The sequence below is a fragment of the Myotis brandtii genome, unplaced genomic scaffold, assembly GCF_000412655.1.
Source record: "Myotis brandtii unplaced genomic scaffold, ASM41265v1 scaffold496, whole genome shotgun sequence".
NCBI classification, from domain to species: domain Eukaryota; kingdom Metazoa; phylum Chordata; class Mammalia; order Chiroptera; family Vespertilionidae; genus Myotis; species Myotis brandtii.
Genome location: NW_005368921.1, coordinates 456,563 through 475,300, shown reverse-complemented (window position 1 = coordinate 475,300; position 18,738 = coordinate 456,563). Strand labels below are relative to the sequence as shown.

Genomic DNA, 18,738 nt, shown 5'->3' with positions numbered 1-18,738 from the left:
TTATTTATTTATTTATTTATTTATTTAATCTTTTGTTAATCCTCACCCGAGAATATTTTTCCATTGATTTTTAGAGAGTGGATGGGAGGGGGAGAGAGAGAGAGAGATTGATTGGTTGCATCCTGCACAAGGCCCAGGGATGGAGCCTGCAACCCAGGTGCGTGCCCTTGACCGGAATTGAACCTGGGACCCTTCAGTCCACAGGCCAAAACTCTATCCGCTGAGCTGGTCATTTGCCTAGGGCTCATATTTAATTTTTTTGAGGAAACTCCATACTGTTTTCCATAATGGCTGCACCAGTCTGCATTCCCACCAGCAGTGCAGTAGGTTTCCCTTTTCTCCACATCTTCTCCAGCACTTGTCATTTGTTGATTTGTTGATGGTAGCCATTCTGACAGGTGTGAGGTGATACCTCATTGTCATTTTAATTTGCATCTCTCTGATGATTAGTGACTGAGCATTTTTTATATGTCTCTTGGCCTTCTGTAGGTCCTCTTTTGAAAAGTGTCTATTTAGGTCCTTTGTCCATTTTTTAATTGGATTGTCTTCCTTTTGTTAAGTTGTATGAGTTCCTTATATATTTTGGATATTAACTCTTTATCAGATGTATCATTGCCAAATATGTTCTCCCATTCAGTGGGCTCCCTTTTCATTTTGTTGATGTTTTCTTTTGCTATGCACACATTTTTTATTTTGATGTAGTCCCATTTGTTTATTTTCTCCTTAGTTTCCTTTGCCCTAGAAGATGTATCCGTAAACATTGCTACAAGGGATGTCTGAGATTTTGCTGCCTATCGTTTCTTCTAGGATTTTTATGGTTTCCCAACTTAAATTTAGGTCTTTTATCCATTTTGAGTTTATTCTTGTATATGGTGTAAGTTGGTGGTCTAGTATCATTTTTTTGCATGTATCTGTCCAATTTTCCCATCACCATTTATTGAAGCGACTCTCTTGACTCCACTATATGCTCTTGCTTCCTTTGTCAAATATTAATTGAGCGTAATGGCTTGGGTCGATTTCTTGGGTCTCTGTTCTGTTCCATTGATCGATAGGCCTGTTCTTATGCCAGTTCCAGGCTGTTTTGATCATGGTGGCTTTGTAGTATAACTTGATATCTGGTATTGTGATTCCTCCAACTTTGTTCTTTCTCAAGATTGCTGTAGCAATTCGGGTTCTTTTTTGGTTCCATATACATTTTTGGAGTATTTGTTCTAGATCTGTGAAATATGCTGTTGATATTTTAATAGGGATTGCATTGAATCTGTTGATTGCTTTGGGTAGTATGGACATTTTAATGATGTTGATTCTACCAATCCATGAACACGGAATATTCTTCCACTTGTTTATATCTTTTTCTATCTCGTTTTTCAACATTCTGTAGTTTTCTGAGTACAAGTCTTTTACCTCCTTGGTTAAGTTTATTCCTAAGTATCTTATTTTTTTTTTGGTGCAATGGTAAATGGGGTTGTTTTTTAATTTCTCTTTCTGAGAATTCATTATTGGTATACAAAAAAAGCCATCAATTTTTGGGTGTTGATTTTGTTTCTGCTACATTGCCAAATTCATTTATTAAATCTAGTCATTTTTTGGTAGAGTCCTTAGGATTTTCTATGTACAATATCATGTCATCTGTGAATAATTAGAGTTTTACTTCCTCCTTTCCAATTTGGATGCCTTTGATTTCTTCTCCTTGTTTGATCGCCATGGCTAAGACTTCCAGTACTGCCCTAACCGGTTTGGCTCAATGGATAGAGCGTTGGCCTGCGGACTCAAGGGTCCCAGGTTTGATTCCGGTCAAGGGCATGTACCTTGGTTGCGGGCACATACCCAGTCAGGAGTGTGCAGGATGCAGCTGATGGATGTTTCTCTCTCATCGATGTTTCTAACTCTCTAACCCTCTCCCTTCCTCTCTGTAAAAAATCAAATAAATAAATATACATATATATATATATAAAGACTTCCAGTACTATGTTGATTAAGAGTGTTAAAACTGGACATCCCTATCTTGTTACTGTTCTTAGGGGAAATGGTTTTAGTTTTTGCCATTGGAGTAGGATGTTCGATATAGGTTTGTTATATATGGCCTTTATCATGTTGAGATATGCTCCCTCTATTCCTACTTTGCTGAGAGATTTTATCAAAAATGGGTGTTGGGCCCTAGCCGTTTTTGCTCAGTGGATAGAGTGTTAGCCTGCAGACTGAAGGGTCCTGGGCTCGATTCCGGTCAAGGGCACATGCCCAGGTTGTGTGCAGGAGGCAGCCAATCAATGATTCTCTCATCATTGATATTTCTGTCTCTCTCCCCCTCTCCCTTCCTTTCTGAAATCAATAAAAATATATTTTTTTAAAAATGGGTGTTGGATTTTGTCAAATACTTTTTCTGTGTCTCTTGTTATGATCATGTGACTTTTGTCTTCCAATTTGTTTATGTGATGTATCATGTTTATTGATTTGCGAATATTGTACCAGCCTTGCATCCTTGGAATAAATCCCACTTGGTCATGGTGTATGATCTTTTTAATATATTGCTGGATCCGATTTGCTAATATTTGAGGTTTTTAGCATCTATGTTCATCAGGGATATTGGGTGTAATTCTCTTTCTTTGTAGTGTCTATCTAATTTTGGAATTAGGATAATGCTGGCTTCATAGAAAGAGCTTGGAAATATTTCTTCCTCTTGAATTTTTTTGTAATAGTCGAGGAGGGTAAGTGTTAGTTCTTTTAAAGTTTGGTAAAACTTCCTTGTGAAGCCGTCGGGACCTGGGCTTTTTTTCGCTGGGAGTTTTTTGATTACTGCTTCTATTTCATCAGTTGTTATTGGCCTATTCAGGTTTTCTGATTCTTCCCGATTCAGTTTTGGGAGATTGTATTTTTCTAGGAATTTTTCTATTTCATCCACATTGTCCAGCTTGTTGGCATAAAGTTATTCATAGTATTTTCTTAAAATCCTTTGTATTTCTGTGGTGTCAGTTGGTTATTTCCCCACGTTTGTTTCTGATATTATTTATTTGGCTTCTCTTTGTTTCTTAATGAGTTTGGCTAATGGTTCATCAATCTTGTTTATCCTTTCAAAGAACCAGTTCTTGGATCATTGATTTTTTTTTTAGTCTCTATGTCATTTATTTCTGCTCTAATCTTTATTATTTCCTTCCTTCTACTTATTCTGGGCTTTTCTTATTGTTCTCTTTCTAGTTCTTTAAGTTGTAGGGTTAAATAGTTTATTATTGTTTCTCTCTCTTTTTTTGAGGTAGACCTGTAGTGCTATGAACTTCCCTCTCAGGACTGCTTTTGCTGTGTCCACATCTGGAAATAAATGTTAGTTATATACTAAGTAAGATTCTAAGTGTTATACATATATTCATTTAATCTTCACGTCAGTCCTATGAAATAAGAATAATTATCCTAGTAAGTGGTAGGTCTCTTTTTTAAGTTTGTTGTTAAGGGAAATTGCAAATATATGTAAAAGTTATGAGAATAGTATAATAGACTCTCAAGAACCTATTTACTCAGATTTAGTAGTTACCAGCTTAGAGCAGTGACGACTAACCTATGACATGCGTGTCAGAGGTGACACGCGAACTCATTTTTTTTGGTTGATTTTTCTTTGTTAAATGGCATTTAAAAATATAAAGTTAAAAAAATATATAAGTCTTTGTTTTACTATGGTTGCAAATATCAAAAAATTTCTATATGTGACACGGCACCAGAGTTAAGTTAGCGTTTTTCAAAATGCTGACACGCTGAGCTCAAAAGGTTTGCTATCACTGGCTTAGAGTCTTATTCTTTCTAGCAACTAATAGTATTCCATTCCAGGGATAAACAGTAATTTCATTGGTCTCCTGTTGATGGACATTGAGATTATTCATAATAGCAGAAAATGCAGTGCTACATGTCCTTATGCACTGTTTTTATACTTATGCAAATATGTTCATAGGATATATCCCTGGAGTTGCTGCATTACAGGGGAAGTGCATGTAATGTTTTATTAGATTTTGTCAAATATTACTGCTTTTGAAAACCTTTTAGTTATCTTCCATCATAGGGGCTTGTGTTTAGATATAATGTTTTAAGAAAATGTTTTATGGGATAGCTTTAAAATTGAGATATTTTGGGGACTTCTGGGCAAGAAGCAATATCAGGTAAATACAGTGATAATTGGCTTGTGTGGTTTAAAAATAATGAAATTTGGACCTGGTCGATGTGGCTCGTTTGGACATCATCCCTGCACCAAAAGGTTGCCTGTTTGATTCTCTGTTAGGGCACATGCACAGGTTGTGGGCTCTGTCCCCAATAAGGGGATAGGGAACGTGCACACGGCAGCTGATCAGTGTTTCGCGCTCTCTCTCCCTCCTCCTTCTCTCTCTCTCTCTCTCTCTCTCTCTCTCAAAGAAAAAAATCAATAATAAATATTTTGAAAAATGAAGTTTGAAAATTTGTAAAAGTTCATTATTCTTAGGACATGTAAAATGTGTAATTTGTTTAAAGGGTTTTAATTTTATTAATGAATTTCTAAACAGGGAAATTGAATGTGTGGGGTGGTGGTGATTTTGCTTTTTGGAGGGAAGTAATGGTTAGACTAAACTATGTATAGTACATGCCCGGCTGGCGTGGCTCAGTGGTTGAGGGTCCACCTACGAACCAGGCAGTCACGGTTCAATTCCCGGTCAGGGCACATGCCCTGGTTTTGGGCTTGGCCCCCTACTAGGGGGTCATGCAGGAGGCAGCCAGTCAATGATTCTCTCTCATTATTGATGTTTCTATCTCTCTCTCCTTCTCCTTCCCTCCTTGAAATCAATAAAAATATATATTTTTAAAAATATGTACAGTTCAGAGAAGGTCTGAGTCCCTATAGTTTAGACAGTGTTTTGTATGTGACTGTGTGTCAAAAATTTTTCAGTGAAGAGACGAAATTTCCCATGAGTCCCAGAATGTGATGTGTTTTTATTGCTTGTGATTAAATGCACCTGAGGGGGTTAGAATGGAACAGAAGGAGGGTTCCTCTTTGGGGTTCCATTTCTGCTATGAGGTGAACTGCAGTGATTGTGCTTTAAGACAGAAATGTGAAGAAAGTCATTAGCCTGGGGTTGGTGGAGAGGACTGCTTTCTTAATGGCATTGGACTTGAAGAAAAACATATAACTTCAGTGTCCCTTTTTGCCTGAACAAGACAGGGAAAGAAGAGTGACCAGGAGTTGGGAAGAATTCAAAAATTTCTTCACAAGTCAGAATATTTAGGGCGAATTTAGCTCCCTTGAACATTCAATAGGAGGTCCCCTTACTTCATCTTTGGTTTGATGGTCTCCAAAAATATTCCTCTTTCTAGTTTGATGTTTTTTTCTTTTTTCATAGTCGTCAGTTCAATATTGTAGGACTTAGTTATGGTCAGCAGGGGGCACCTATTGCTTATATGTCAGTTCAGGGACCTCCAACAAAAGGATGTAGAAGAGTAAGTTCCTGTTCCAGAATTGCTTCCTCTGAAAATGCCATTAAACCATTACTACCTTTCAGGGCATCAAATGGGAAAAGTGTCTGGGATATTGGAACAAAAGCTGCCCATGTCTCTAAATGAGGGACCTTAATGAGACTGGTTATGACCCACAGTTTTATGGGAGTCGTTTGGTGGAAGGTTAATTCCCTTCCATTTATCCTGGGTACTTCCGAACTTTGTCTACCGCCCCTGTGGTCCTCCTCTTTTGTTTTCTCTTAGCCTTTTGACTAGTAACTTACCATGTTTTCCTAATTCAAACTCCCCTTAACCTTTTTTCTTCCCACTCCTTTTGGCATTTTTATTTGTCCCATTTTGACTGTTTCAGCTGAAGCTACAGTCCCCATGGGAAATATAAGGGATTTGTAAAAGAAAGAAACCAGAGCTTGTAGAGCACACATTAATTGTTTCTGTGATGAAAATTGAGAGCTGATATTTAAATGAGGATTAGAGGACTAGTTAGAGTCCAGAAGTAAATTTAAAAGTTCCTAAAAGTAAATAAAATGGTTTCCCGTATCCTTTGAATATTTCCCTTCAGCCCAATATATATATCCAGACTTCTTTCCTGATAACTTTCTTATACTTTAGCAAAGTAGCTTAGTCTGTTATTTGAACTCTTATCAATAGATGACAGTTCAAGGAATTGAAGTTCTAATGCGTTTTATGGTTTTTTGGGTTAAGAAGGGGTGGTAGAGAGATATGGGACAGAAGACATGATTTAGGTAAATTCTTATACAATTCTAAAGTTTTGGTTTAGAATGTCAGTTTTCTCATTTAAAAAAACTCTTTTCCTCTTTTCCCAGGGCAGCGGAAAAGAAAGTAGTAAAAATTACATCTGAAATACCACAGACTGAGGTAGGTATTCTCCCTGGGAGAAGAGCAGGCCCTCTATACATATATCTTCCTGTTTCTTACCCTTTATTCTATCTGTATTATCACTTTAAAAATTTTTCCACCAACTGCACTTGAGAAAATATTTGGGCTGGCATAGTCACTGTTGAAACCATAGTCTTTTTGTATATTACACTGTACCTGTGGTCTTAGTGGTATTTCTCTTTAGGATGTTTACAAGCTAGGATTGGAGCTTGGGAGAATTGTACCTTGGGAGAGATGAAAAGTAACAAGGGAAGATATCACCCTTAAGTTATAAGTCACTAGCTGGTGAGATTGAAATTTCTGTGGGATTCTGTCTTAAAATCTCTGAAACTAGGTTCCAGTCGAGATCTGTGTTCTTTTATATACCCTTAAAGTAAAGGTGGCATAGGATATACTGCCTCATTTCTAACTGAAAGCGTACCATCACTGTTGGAACCAAGTTGTTCCTTTGATCCCTTTTCAAAGGTCAACTAGACACAGCTTTTTTTCTTCTTGGCTTCATGCAGATTGTGGGTTTTGTTTTATTTCTTTAGTTTTTGAGGATGTGAATGTAATAATAGTCTTTTTGTGTTTGCTTTCTGGAAACGGCTATTGAGTTAAGCCCTCAGATGGATATAACCTGATATCCTCTAAGATTGTCAGTATTCTCAGTTTAGATTTTAAGAAATTATTCCTCATATTCTAAAGATACACTTCTAAACAACTTTTCTCTTAAGAGAAGAAAACCGGAAATTAAATTTTTCTTTTCCCCTTCTTTTGTCCATTATCACTTAGAGAATGCAGAAGAGAGCTGAAAGATTCAATGTACCTGTGAGCTTGGAGAGTAAGAAAGCTGCCCGGGCAGCTAGGTGAGTGTCCCCAGCCTTTTGGACCTGAGATAGTGATAGTATGAAGGTGAGGGGCTATGATTTTAAATATAATTGTTGACTTTAAGGAGGATATAGGCCTTGCTGAAAAGAAACTTTTTTGGCTCTATTCAGAACTCTGTTGATTTGGATATAGTAGCTATAGATAGGTTTTATTATTGAGCAGGGTTTTTGTAATAGGTAAAAGTCAGGAACTGACTAATACTTCTGATAAGGCTTCCTTTTAGCTTATTATTTGGACTCTTGGTGAGAAAAAGAGTAAACGGAACTTCTTTCATGGGGTTGTTAGAATTAGCTAATGATTGCAAGGCTTGAGATCACAAGCAAGAAGTGCCATATGTACACTTGACACGGAGACCAGGAGTGTGAACAGCTCCCTAAAATTTAGCTTGTTTTTCTTTCTACAGATTTGGAATTTCTTCAGTTCCCTCAAAAGGTAAGCACACAGAAACTCTTCTGAGAAAGTTATCTCTATATTTTTACTTTTCTGGCACACAGATTTTATTTCTCCAAGTTAAGGTAAACTTATTAGCTTTAGAAGCCTTTAAGAAGTTGTAACATTTACCTCTTTGCTTTAGGTAAAACTATACGTAAGCCTTCCTGGGCAATTTAGAGAAGATATTGAAGAGAATGGATAGAGAGTTAGAAACATCGATGAGAGAGAAACATCGATCAGCTGCCTCCTGCACACTCCCCACTGGGGATGTGCCCGCAACCAAGGTACATGCCCTTGACTGGAATCGAACCTGGGACCCCTGAGTCCGCAGGCTGACGCTCCATCCACTGAGCCAAACCGGTCGGGGCAAGTTAAGGTAAACTTATTAGCTTTAGAAGCCTTTAAGAAGTTGTAACATTTACCTCTTTGCTTTAGGTAAAACTATACGTAAGCCTTCCTGGGCAATTTAGAGAAGATATTGAAGAGAATAGGAAGAAGTATCAACATTTGTTTTTTCTTTTCTTGGACATTTTCAGAGAAGTTTCTAGTACCTCACTTACTTATTCTGTTGTCTCAAATCAGTATATAATTATTATGTACCTGTCCATTGTTATTCTGCCTCGTGTAGTGGTAAAGGGAAAGAGTCTTTTTTACCTCAACAATCTTACTTCTAGGAATTTACAAGGAAATAATCTTGGATATACTTAAAGATTTAGCCACAAAGTTTATTATCATGCATTATTTGTAGTGATCAGTAACTGGAAGCAGTGTGATATACAGTAGGGAATTGGTTAAATAAATTTGTACCATGGTATAGTGGAAGGCCATGCAGATGTTAAAAATGATATTGAAGAATATTTATCAGGACGATATTAAGTGAAAAAAGAAAGTTATAAAATTTGCAGTAGATTGTCATTTCCTAGTGCATGTATGGCTAGGAAATAAAGGAAATATACTAAATTGTTAATACTCATTATCTCTGGTAGAATTTTGAGTGACTAAATCTTGTCTGTTTTTAAAATTTCTACAATGAAAAAAATTTCTACAATGAATATGCATTTTGTAATAAATTAGGAAATAAAAACATCATTGATGAGGGAGAATCATTGATCGGCTGCCTCCTGCACGCCCCACACTGGAGATCAAGCCCACAACCCCAGGCATGTGCCCTTGATCAGAATCAAACCCGAGACCCTTCAGTCTGCAGGCCGACGCTCTATCCATTGAACCAAACCAGCTAGGGCAGGTTATTGTTTTTTAAAAGGACATAATCCCTGTAAAATTTAAATGTAATCTCCTAATCCAATCCGGTCTTCCTAGTGACTTGTTTGTAGTTTCAAGTGTGTTAAGAAAATATCCTCTAAAGATCTTATATTGCTGTGCTTTCTAAAAGACCAGAAAAATTCTGGCCACTATCAGTATGTGTTTTAGAAATAAGTTATTTTCTAGCTTTTAGTTATGTCAAGAGAGAGATAATAGGATTGATGATAGTACAACAAAATTATTTAAGACATTAGATGGTGCAATTTGAAGAAAGAACAAAAGTTAAGATGAATATAGTCTGAAAAGTAAACCTGATCAGTAAAAATAATGTATAGATAACATTTACAGTGTTACCATAACTCTGACATCCTAGAATTACAGAGTAGCTCTAAAGAACAGAACAGCCTGGCTGGTGTTGCTCACTGGTTAAGTGTTGACCCATGAACCAGGAGGTCACCAGTTCGAGGTCACCGGTTTGATTTCCCGTCAGGGCACATGCCCGGGTTGTGGGCGTGCAGGAGGCAGCCAATCGATGTTTTTCTCTCATCCGTGTTTCTGTCTCTCTACCCTCTTCCTTTCTCTCTCTCTAAAAAAATCAATTAAAATATTTGAACAGAACATTTGAAAGGAGTTTTAGTGTTATGAGTGAGAACATAAAAACATCTAAGAGTTCCTAGCACATGGGTTATGGTAAAAGTTGAACCCATACATAAATGCTTACATTGGAGAGTTACGGAACCAATGACAAAATTGAGATTGCTTAAAATAAAATTTTGAAAAGTTGTAAGTCAGTAATTATTCACTAGATTAGGTTTGATCCTATAGACCGGTTTACTACTTGCTTCTTAGTGATAATTTCCAGACAGAACATTATCTTAAAGAGGCCATAATTTTGCCCAGCTGGTGTGGTTCAGTGGTTGAGTGTCAACCTATGAACTGGGAGGTCCCAGGAGGTCATGGTTCCATTCCTGGTCAGGGCACATGTCCACATTGTGGGCTCCATCCCCGTGTGGCATGCAGGAAGCAGCCGATGAATGATTCTCTCTCATCATTGATGTTTCTACCTCTCCCTCTCCCTTCCTCTCTGAAATCAATAAGAAAGTATATTTTTAAAAAAGAGGCCATAATTTTAACTCATGATAATAGCTCTGCTCTTTTTTCCAGATATGAATTTCTTTCTCATTTTTTAACAGCTTTATTGAGATATAATTCATATACCATACAGTTCATCCATTTAAAATATATATAATTCATTGGTTTCTTTATATTCACAGGGTTGTGCAGCTGTCATCACAGTCTAATTTTAGGACATATCTATCACCCAAAAACAAAACCCTGTACTCATTATCAGTTGTTTCCCATCCTGTCCCCCTAAGCAACCACTGATTTTTTCTTATGTATATATAAATTTTCCTTCATATTAGTGGAATCATTTAATTTGTGGTTATTTGTGACTGAATTCTTTCATTTAGCATAATGTATTCAGATGTTGTAGCATTTATCAGAACTTCATTTCTTTTTATTGTTGGGTAATATTCCATTGTGTGGATATACCATATTTTATCTAACCATTCATCAGTTGATGAACATTTGGGTTGTTTTCACACTTTGGCTACTATAGATAATGTTGCTGTGAACATTCATATACAAGTTTTTGTATAGATATATGTTTTCATGTCTTTTGTGTATATACCTAGGCATGGAATTGCTGAGTCATATGGTAAACTATGCTTTAACTTTCTGAGGAACTGCCAAACTGTTTCCAAAGTGGCTATACAGATATGATCTCTAGTGTAATGCATATATGATCTCTAGATGCAATCTGCCTTTTACTTCTAATAAAGGAGATTTGTCATATATATTATTTCTATGCTGTCTGACTTGATTTGAAGACTATGAGCTTCCTTTATGACTTTTTAAAATATTAACTAAAACTCTCTTTTTTTAGGCCTGTCATCTGACACCAAGCCTATGGTAAGAAATCTTATTTTATACCTTGAGAGCTAAAACTTAACTCTATCCAGTTAGTATAAAAGTTAGAGAGACTTCTCCTCCCCAGGTCAAAGGAAACTGAGGTCATATGAGCTTGGTAACTGTTTTCAGTAATGTTTGATGTCCTGAATAAAGAGAATTGTTAGAGGTACCGAGAGGTCAGGAAAATTTCCATGTCTTCAAAAATACTATAGACATCCCCCTTCCTACCACTCCTCTTGAACAAATGAATAGATTTTGTTAGATTTTGTTAGCCCATGTAACTCTTTGTTTTATGGTACTGCAGTTTTAGGCCTTGTCCAGTGGCTTTGATAATGTCTAATTCTTAATTACCACAAGAAAATCTGTGAAAGCAACTTAATGAGTTCTATTTATAGATACTGGTATTTTTCCACACTCCTAGTAAATGTAAAATCAGAATAAAGACTAGTAGAATAAGACACTTCTGGGCCATTGTGACTAGTAGGCATGATTAGAAAATGGAAATAAGTGATGTGGTGAAATATGTTCAGTTTGTCCTTAGCTCAGTTGGTTGGAGTGTCGTCCTGTACACGGAAAGGTCCAAGTTTGATTCCCGGTCAGGGCACATATCCAGGTTGCCGGTTCAATCCCTTGGCATGTACGGGAGGCAACCAGTTGATGTTTCTTTCTCACATTGATGTTTCTTTCTCTCTGTCTCCCTTTTCCTCTCTCTAAAATCAATAAAAACATATCCTCGGGTGTGGATTTAAAATATGATAATAATAAAAATAAATAAAATTTTAAAAGTGTACTATAAAAAAAGAAATATGTTCAGCTTTATGGAATTCTGCTTTTGTGGTTACAGTTCATTATTTTTAGTGGTAGTAGTAATGAAAATTTTCCAAATACTTTTACCGCTGTGGCCACATACATGAGTATTGCTCAGGCTTCAGAAGAGGCTTGGCTGCAGTGTCCTTTTCTGTGGCAAAAAGAAGGTTGGGTTGGACTCCAGTGAGACCAGTGAAATCGCCAATGCCAACTCCCATCAGCAGATCTGGAAGTTGATCAAAGATGGACTGATCATCTGGAAGCCTGTGATTGTCCATTCCCCAAGCTTGATCCCTGAAAAACACCTTGGCCTGCAAGAAGGGCAGGCATATGGGTGAGGTAAACCAGAGGGTACTGCCAATGCTTGAATGGCTGAGAAGGTAGCCTGGATGAGGAGGATGAGAATTCTTTTCCAGATGCTTAGAAGATACTGTGAATCTAAGAAGATTGTCCACCACATGTATCACAGCCTGTGCCTGAAAGTGAGAGGCAACATGTTCAGAAACAAGCGGATTCTTATGGAACACATTCATGAACTGAAGGAAGGCAGACGAGACTCAGCAAACTTCTGGCTGACCAGGCTGAGGCCCATAGGTCTAAGACCAAGGAAGCACGCAAGCTCCATGAAGAATGGCTCCAGGCCAAGAGGGAGGAAATCATCAAGACTCTGTCCAGCGGGGAAGAGATAAAGAAAGAAATATCCACCTCTCTTACCTGTACATAGTGGCCTCAGCAATTACGTGCATTAATCATTCAAAATATCCTTCCTCTACCTAAAAAGAAAGAAAATGTCCTAAATATTCCTATGATAATCTTGATATATCAAGGTTTCCAAGAAAATTGAGTAGGGTACTGGTGGTAGATTTGTCTTCTGAAGAAAGTACAAGTGCAGTGATGATATCTTTTTGCTAAGAGATAGAGTTAAGAACTGTTTGCAGAGACTATAGGAATTAATGATTTTGGACTGTGAATGAAGGACTTGTTAGGAGGTGATGATTTAGACATTTGTTTGCTTTTTCAAGCAGTGTTTGTCCTACTTTGATCTTAAACCCTCATGAGGTTCTTGCCACCTTTGATGAATGAAGGCAGTAGGGCAGACTCTGTCACTGCATTCCAAAAGAAGCCTTTTAATAATTAGTGGCATGGACGGGTGCTGCTTTCTGTCCTAATTTGGCACATAGGTTATCTTTGATGTTGTAGGCTTATTTAACTCTTATCATTGGACCATAGTTTCTGCCTTCTGTATTTTCTGGTTTGGTTTTTTAAAATATAGGTTGGTTTTTTGTTGGTGTTTGTTTTCCCCCATTGTTTTTGTAGGTTAACCTGGACAAGCTAAAGGAAAGAGCTCAAAGATTTGGTTTGAATGTTTCTTCAATCTCCAGAAAGGTAAAGTACTGTTTTTGCAATGTTAGAACAGCTTAGGGACTACCAGGCTAAGAATATAACACTTTGTTTCACGCAGTCCTTTGGCTCTCAACTCCTCTCACTGACTACTGATTGTGTTACAGAAATTGTTTCACAAAGCTAATTGGTTCCCCCCACCCCCACAGATTGTTTTCATAACTTCTACTTAGGCTGTTTGAGCATGCTCTGTATTTCTCTTGGTTGTCGAAAAAAAACATTTTAAAAAATTATTATTTCCCATTTGAGTATGGAAATATTGAGCTCTTTGGAAATCCATAAGAAAAAATTGACCTGACTGGTTACTGGTTATATTTTTGCTCAGGAAAAAAACTGAACACTAAGAAGTAAACACTTGTACCTGCAGTGGAAGGAGTGGGGGAGAACAACTCATAATCTTGCTTACAGCTATGTTTCATCTTCCCTTCCTTTTGTGTTTACCAGAAATACAACATCAGCTCTGTGTGCTCAGTTTGATGCTGAGACCATAGGTGTTCAATAGGAGTATTTGCTGGTTTGTGTGAAATTTTTACAATTTAGGAGTCGAGAGGAAGGCAGAGTATGTGATTCGTAAACCACGTGCAGCTTAATTGGGAAGAATTATTATAAACCCAAAGTCATTTGTGTTTTGCTAGATGGCCAAGGGAAAGGATGCTTTGGATGTGTGGCCCTGGATCTCATCTATCTCCTTTTGTATATGAGGGTTAGGTGTCTGAGAATCTCAGCAATAACTTCACTCCTCTAAGGAATTATGTGTGTTTGTATGTTCCATCAAAATGAATTAAATTGAACACTGTACCTCCTACTACTCAGCTCACATGGACACATTCCTGAGAGGAATTTGCCCCTCACATATACTGTCTGCCTGAGTTGTTTTGTGTGTGTGTGTATGTATATGTGTGTGTGTGTGTATTTTATTTTTTTTTATTGATTTCCGAGAGGAAGGGAGAGGGAGAGAGAGATAGAAACATCAATCATGAGAGAGAATTCTTGATTGGCTCTGCCTCCTGCGTGCCCCCTGTTGGGGATCAAGCCTGCAACCCAGGCACGTGCCTTGACCCGGAATTGAACTGTGACCACCTGGTTCATAGGTCAACACTCAATCACTGAGCCACACTGGCCAGGCCACCTGAGTTATTTTGATAGTGTTTCAATTCAGGGACATCAGCTTTTCTTTTCCTTTCCCTATAATCTTTCTCCATATTTGACCTGATTTTGCCAGTCCATGAGTAGAACAGGAAGGAGATACCTTAGTTGATTTTGTGACTTTGAGCAAAATATTAAACTTATTTGATCCTCATCTATAAAAATGGGAGTAATGCCCTGGCCAGTATTTCAATGGTTAGAGCGCCAGCCCATTCACTGAAGGGTTACAGGTTCGATTCCCAGTCAAGGGCATGTACCTGGGTTGCAAGTTCAATCCCCTGCCTGGTTGGGGCACATGCAGGAGGCAACCAGGCAACCAATCGATGTATCTCTCCCACATCGATGTCTCTTCTCTTCTCTTCTCTTCTCTTCTCTTCTCTTCTCTTCTCTTCTCTTCTCTTCTCCTCTTCTTCTCTCTCTTCTCTTCTCTTCTCTTCTCTTCTCTTCTCTTCTCTTCTCTTCTCTTCTCTTCTCTTCTCTTCTCCCTTCCTCCCTCCTTTCCACTCTCTCTAAAAGTCAATGGAAAAACATATCCTCAAAAAAAAAAAAATATCCTCAGGTTAGGATTAACCAAAATAAAAAATTTTTTTAAAAAAATGGGAGTATTACCTAACATAGTGACACGTTGACAACCTCAATAAATATTAGTTTTCTTCCTTTTTTTGTTTTTGTTTTGTTTTGTTTGTTTGTTTTCTTCCTTCTTAGTTCAGTTCTGTTGGCCAACTGGCTTTATGACTAATTGAATCAGTTAACTTCTGTGTTTTTTGATCACTGATAAGATTTCAGTTTTCATTTTAAATCTCTGAAGGATTATAATCAGACTAGAGGCCCGGTGCACAAAAATCTGTGCACTTGGGGGGGGGGTCCCTCAGCCCGGCCTGTGCCCTCTCACAGTCTGGGACCCCTCGGGGGATGTCTACCTGCTGGCTTAGGCCCGCTCCCCAGGGGATCGGGCCTAAGCTGGCAGTCAGACATCACTCTGGCAGCCCAGGAGCCCTCGGGGGATGTCCACTTGCCAGCAGGGAGCAGGCCTAAGCTGCAGTCGGACATCCTTAGCGCTGCTGAGGAGGCAGGAGAGGCTCCCGCCACCACCGCTGTGCTGGCAGCCATCAGCCTGGCTTGTGGCTGAGCAGAGCTCCCTCTGTGGGAGCGCACTGACCACCAGGGGGCAGCTCCTGCATTGAGAGTCTGCCCCCTGGTGGTCAGTGTGTGTCATAATGACCAGTCATTCCCAGTCTTTCTGCTGTTAGGGTCAGTTTGCATATTACCCTTTTATTATATAGGATAGTGGTAATTGGCAGAGCTCTGACTATATGAGCTCTGTTCTCTAATCACATTCATTGTCACACATATGTTCTAGAGTAGTGTTTCTCTCAAGCTCTGTGGCAAAGACTAGCTATTTTTTTTTTCCTTGACCAGGAATCAAACCCTCAACCCTTCTGTGTGTGGGGTGGTGTTCCAACCACTGAGCTACCAGCCCGGGCAAAGACTAGCTTTTTTAAATTTCTAGTTTATTGCAGAGTGGTACTTTTGTAAAAGACAATAAAATTAAAATGTCACAGCAATGTTAAATTACTCTGGAAGTTTCTAAACACTCCCAATTTCTGGATTTAACTGCAGAGTGGTAACAAACAGTTTGGGAACCAGCACCAGGAGGCAGACCATATTTTGAATAGCACTGTACTAGAGTATATGATTTCCTCCAGATACCACTTTGCTTGGAGGTTTGTGACTTTTTGAGATGTCTTCTTTGAGTATAAGTTCCATATACATTGATCATAAATCCTGGTTTTCATAATCATCCTCATTTTAACAGTTTGCTCTAATTTTCCCCATAAACCACTAAAATGTCCTAGAAAATGTTGATATTTTGCTGTCTAGACTGCTACTGTCCAATAGAACTTTCTGTGGTGATAGAAATAGTCTATAGAATATTCTATTTAATAATCTGTTATCTAATATAGTAATGATTAGCAACATGTGGTTATTGACCACTTGAAATGTAGCTAGTGTAACTGAAGAACTGAATTTTTAATTGAATAGCCACATGTGTATTAAACTACTCAAGTCTAATTTATATCTCCCCCACAGCTTTTATACTTGGAAGTAGCATAGAACTCCTTTATCAGACCACATAAGTTAAATTCCTGTTTTTGTAGCCCAGAATTTTTCAGTACTTGTAGAATATAAACAGTTTTATTTTTAATTATTTTTTAAATATATTTTTATTGATTTCAGAGAGAGAGATAGAAATATCAGTGATGAGAGAGGATCATTGATTAGCTGCCTCGTGCATGTGCCCCACAGTGGGGATGGATCCCACAACCTGGGCAGGTCCCCTGACCAGGAATCAAACCCTGACCTCCTAGTTCATAAGTCGACGCTTAACCACTGAGCCATGCCGGCCAGGCTAGAATATAAGCAATTTTAGACTGAATTTATAGAAAGAGAGAAATTGGAGGAAAAGGAGTAAGATAAAAGAAAGTGTTCTTTTTTTCAAGTAACTTGTTTCCTAGAACCTAGTGTCCTATATCCAAAGCCTGAAATTGCAAACTGGATATATTCTCAGTGACAATTGCCTGTTTCAGTTTATGTATAACTATTCTTTATCACCAGAGCTGATTTTCTACCTAGTATTTGGTTGGTTGGCCAAGGTAGTGACATGATTAAGTTTATTTTTATGGAACAGCCAGATCAGCATTCTGTCCACCTTATTTTGGGGTCCTGGATTCTAGTATAACATCCTCCTACATAATTTAGACACCTGCTTTAAGTTTTACGGTTCTTTAGGCACAGATCTCATTCATGTAGAGATGATGCCAGTACTGATAAGTTAGGAGATGGTGTGGAGATGCCTCTTCTTCATCCTAATATCCTAAAAAGTACAATGAGAAACCCACCTCCTGTCATCTCCATTGCCCAGGGTTTGTGTTTACTTGATCCAGGTTAAGGCTCCAATTGCTTGCTTATTTCTCTTCAGTAGATTTTGCTGCATATATAATAAGTATATATTTATTATATATGATAAAGAGGGAAAGTGTGTGAGAGGAAGTAAACCATGGATTAATAGTATTTATGGATGATTTCTTTTTTAACTGTCATAATCTGATCATCTCTTCATATTTTAGATTTATAGCTTGACCATATTATAAATTTGAGGGCACTGAATCTCAGCTATTCTTCCTAGGCTGACTTTTGTATAACTGTTCATATATTCCATTAGTATACTATGCACAAAACCTCTTTTGCCTGCCCAAGAAAGGCCTGTCCATTCATGTTTCTAGCTTAAGTCTCAGTGAATAGAATCCTGTTGGTTTAGGATAATGGGAAGTGACAGGGCAAAGAATGGCACTGGCATTTATAGACATTTTTTACACAAGAGGTTGTAAATTGTCCCTCCAACTCTTTGGGCTATTTGAGGCTAGAATGGCATGCCTTTTCTCATATAAGTCTCCTGGTGACTATGGCTTAGAAACCTCCCACCCCTCAAACAAAACAGAACCCAGATAAATAACCTCTGCCTGATTGGTTCTGATTGATCACCAGCTAGGTTTTTAGTCTTGTGCTCTACTGGTTGTTTTGTTGTTTTCTGTCACTTTGTCATGCCTCCCAAGAGAAATAGTGTTTGGGTTAGTTCTATTGGTGAAGGACAGGACTTGCCTGGCACATAAGAAACTCATCTCTGAAAGGAATGAGAGATGGATAGAAGGAATAGATGGGAAGCCAGATCAGTTGATATACTAGGTGTACCGGTTAGTAATGGCAGATTTTGTAATCAAAGAAAACACGATAATTTCGAGAGAAACATCAAAAGTGCTTTATTCAATGTAATGTCCATCGCTAGCTTCACATTTCCCCCATCTTTCAGGTAACTTGTGGATACCGTCCCAATAGAACTTTTCTTGTTTTGAGGCAAACCATTCAGAGACCCAATTTTCCACTTCTTCATATGTTTTAAAGTGCTGCTCAGAAAGTGCATGTGTCATCGATCCGAACAAGTGGTAATCTGAAGGAGCAAGGTCTGGTGAATACAGTGGGTGGGTTAATACTTGCAGGCAAGATCTTTTTTTTTTTTTTTAAATATATTTTACTGATTTTTTACAGAGAGGAAGGGAGAGAGATAGAGAGTCAGAAACATCGATGAGATAGAAACACCGATCAGCTGCCTCCTGCACATCTCCCACCGGGGATGTGCCTGCAACCCAGGTACATGCCCTTGCCCGGAATCGAACCTGGGACCCTTCAGCCCGCAGGCCGACGCTCTATCCACTGAGCCAAACCGGCTTCGGCAGGCAAAATCTTTTAATGTGTCTTTAACTGGTTTTGAAGTGTGTGATGGTGTGTCATCATGAAACAAAATTACTTTGCCGTGTCTTCTGGCCCATTCTGGTCGTTTTACGATTAAAGCGTGGTTCAAATTGATTATTTGTTGTCGGTAGCGATCAGTATTAATGGTTTCACCTGGTTTTAGAAGCTCATAATACA

General features: G+C 38.2%; 1 protein-coding gene and 1 pseudogene across 4 annotated transcripts in view; both read left to right on the top strand.

The window, feature by feature from the left end:
- SARNP (SAP domain containing ribonucleoprotein) overlaps window positions 1–18,738 on the top strand; it is a 63,701-nt gene that overhangs the window by 20,072 nt on the left and 24,891 nt on the right. The window contains exons 5-10 of one of the 4 annotated variants that reach the window (XM_014548131.1): window positions 6,288–6,339; window positions 7,135–7,208; window positions 7,634–7,662; window positions 10,874–10,899; window positions 13,024–13,092; window positions 13,743–13,912. In XM_014548131.1, coding sequence (XP_014403617.1) covers window positions 6,288–6,339; window positions 7,135–7,208; window positions 7,634–7,662; window positions 10,874–10,899; window positions 13,024–13,092; window positions 13,743–13,808 — 316 coding nt within the window. In that variant the 3' untranslated portion in view covers window positions 13,809–13,912. Of the gene's footprint in view, window positions 1–6,287; window positions 6,340–7,134; window positions 7,209–7,633; window positions 7,663–10,873; window positions 10,900–13,023; window positions 13,093–13,551; window positions 13,600–13,742; window positions 13,913–18,738 lie in introns of those variants that run through there. The other 3 variants (XM_014548134.1, XM_014548130.1, XM_014548133.1) reach the window with 3 other exon arrangements.
- On the top strand, window positions 11,031–13,017 carry LOC102244259 (annotated as a pseudogene).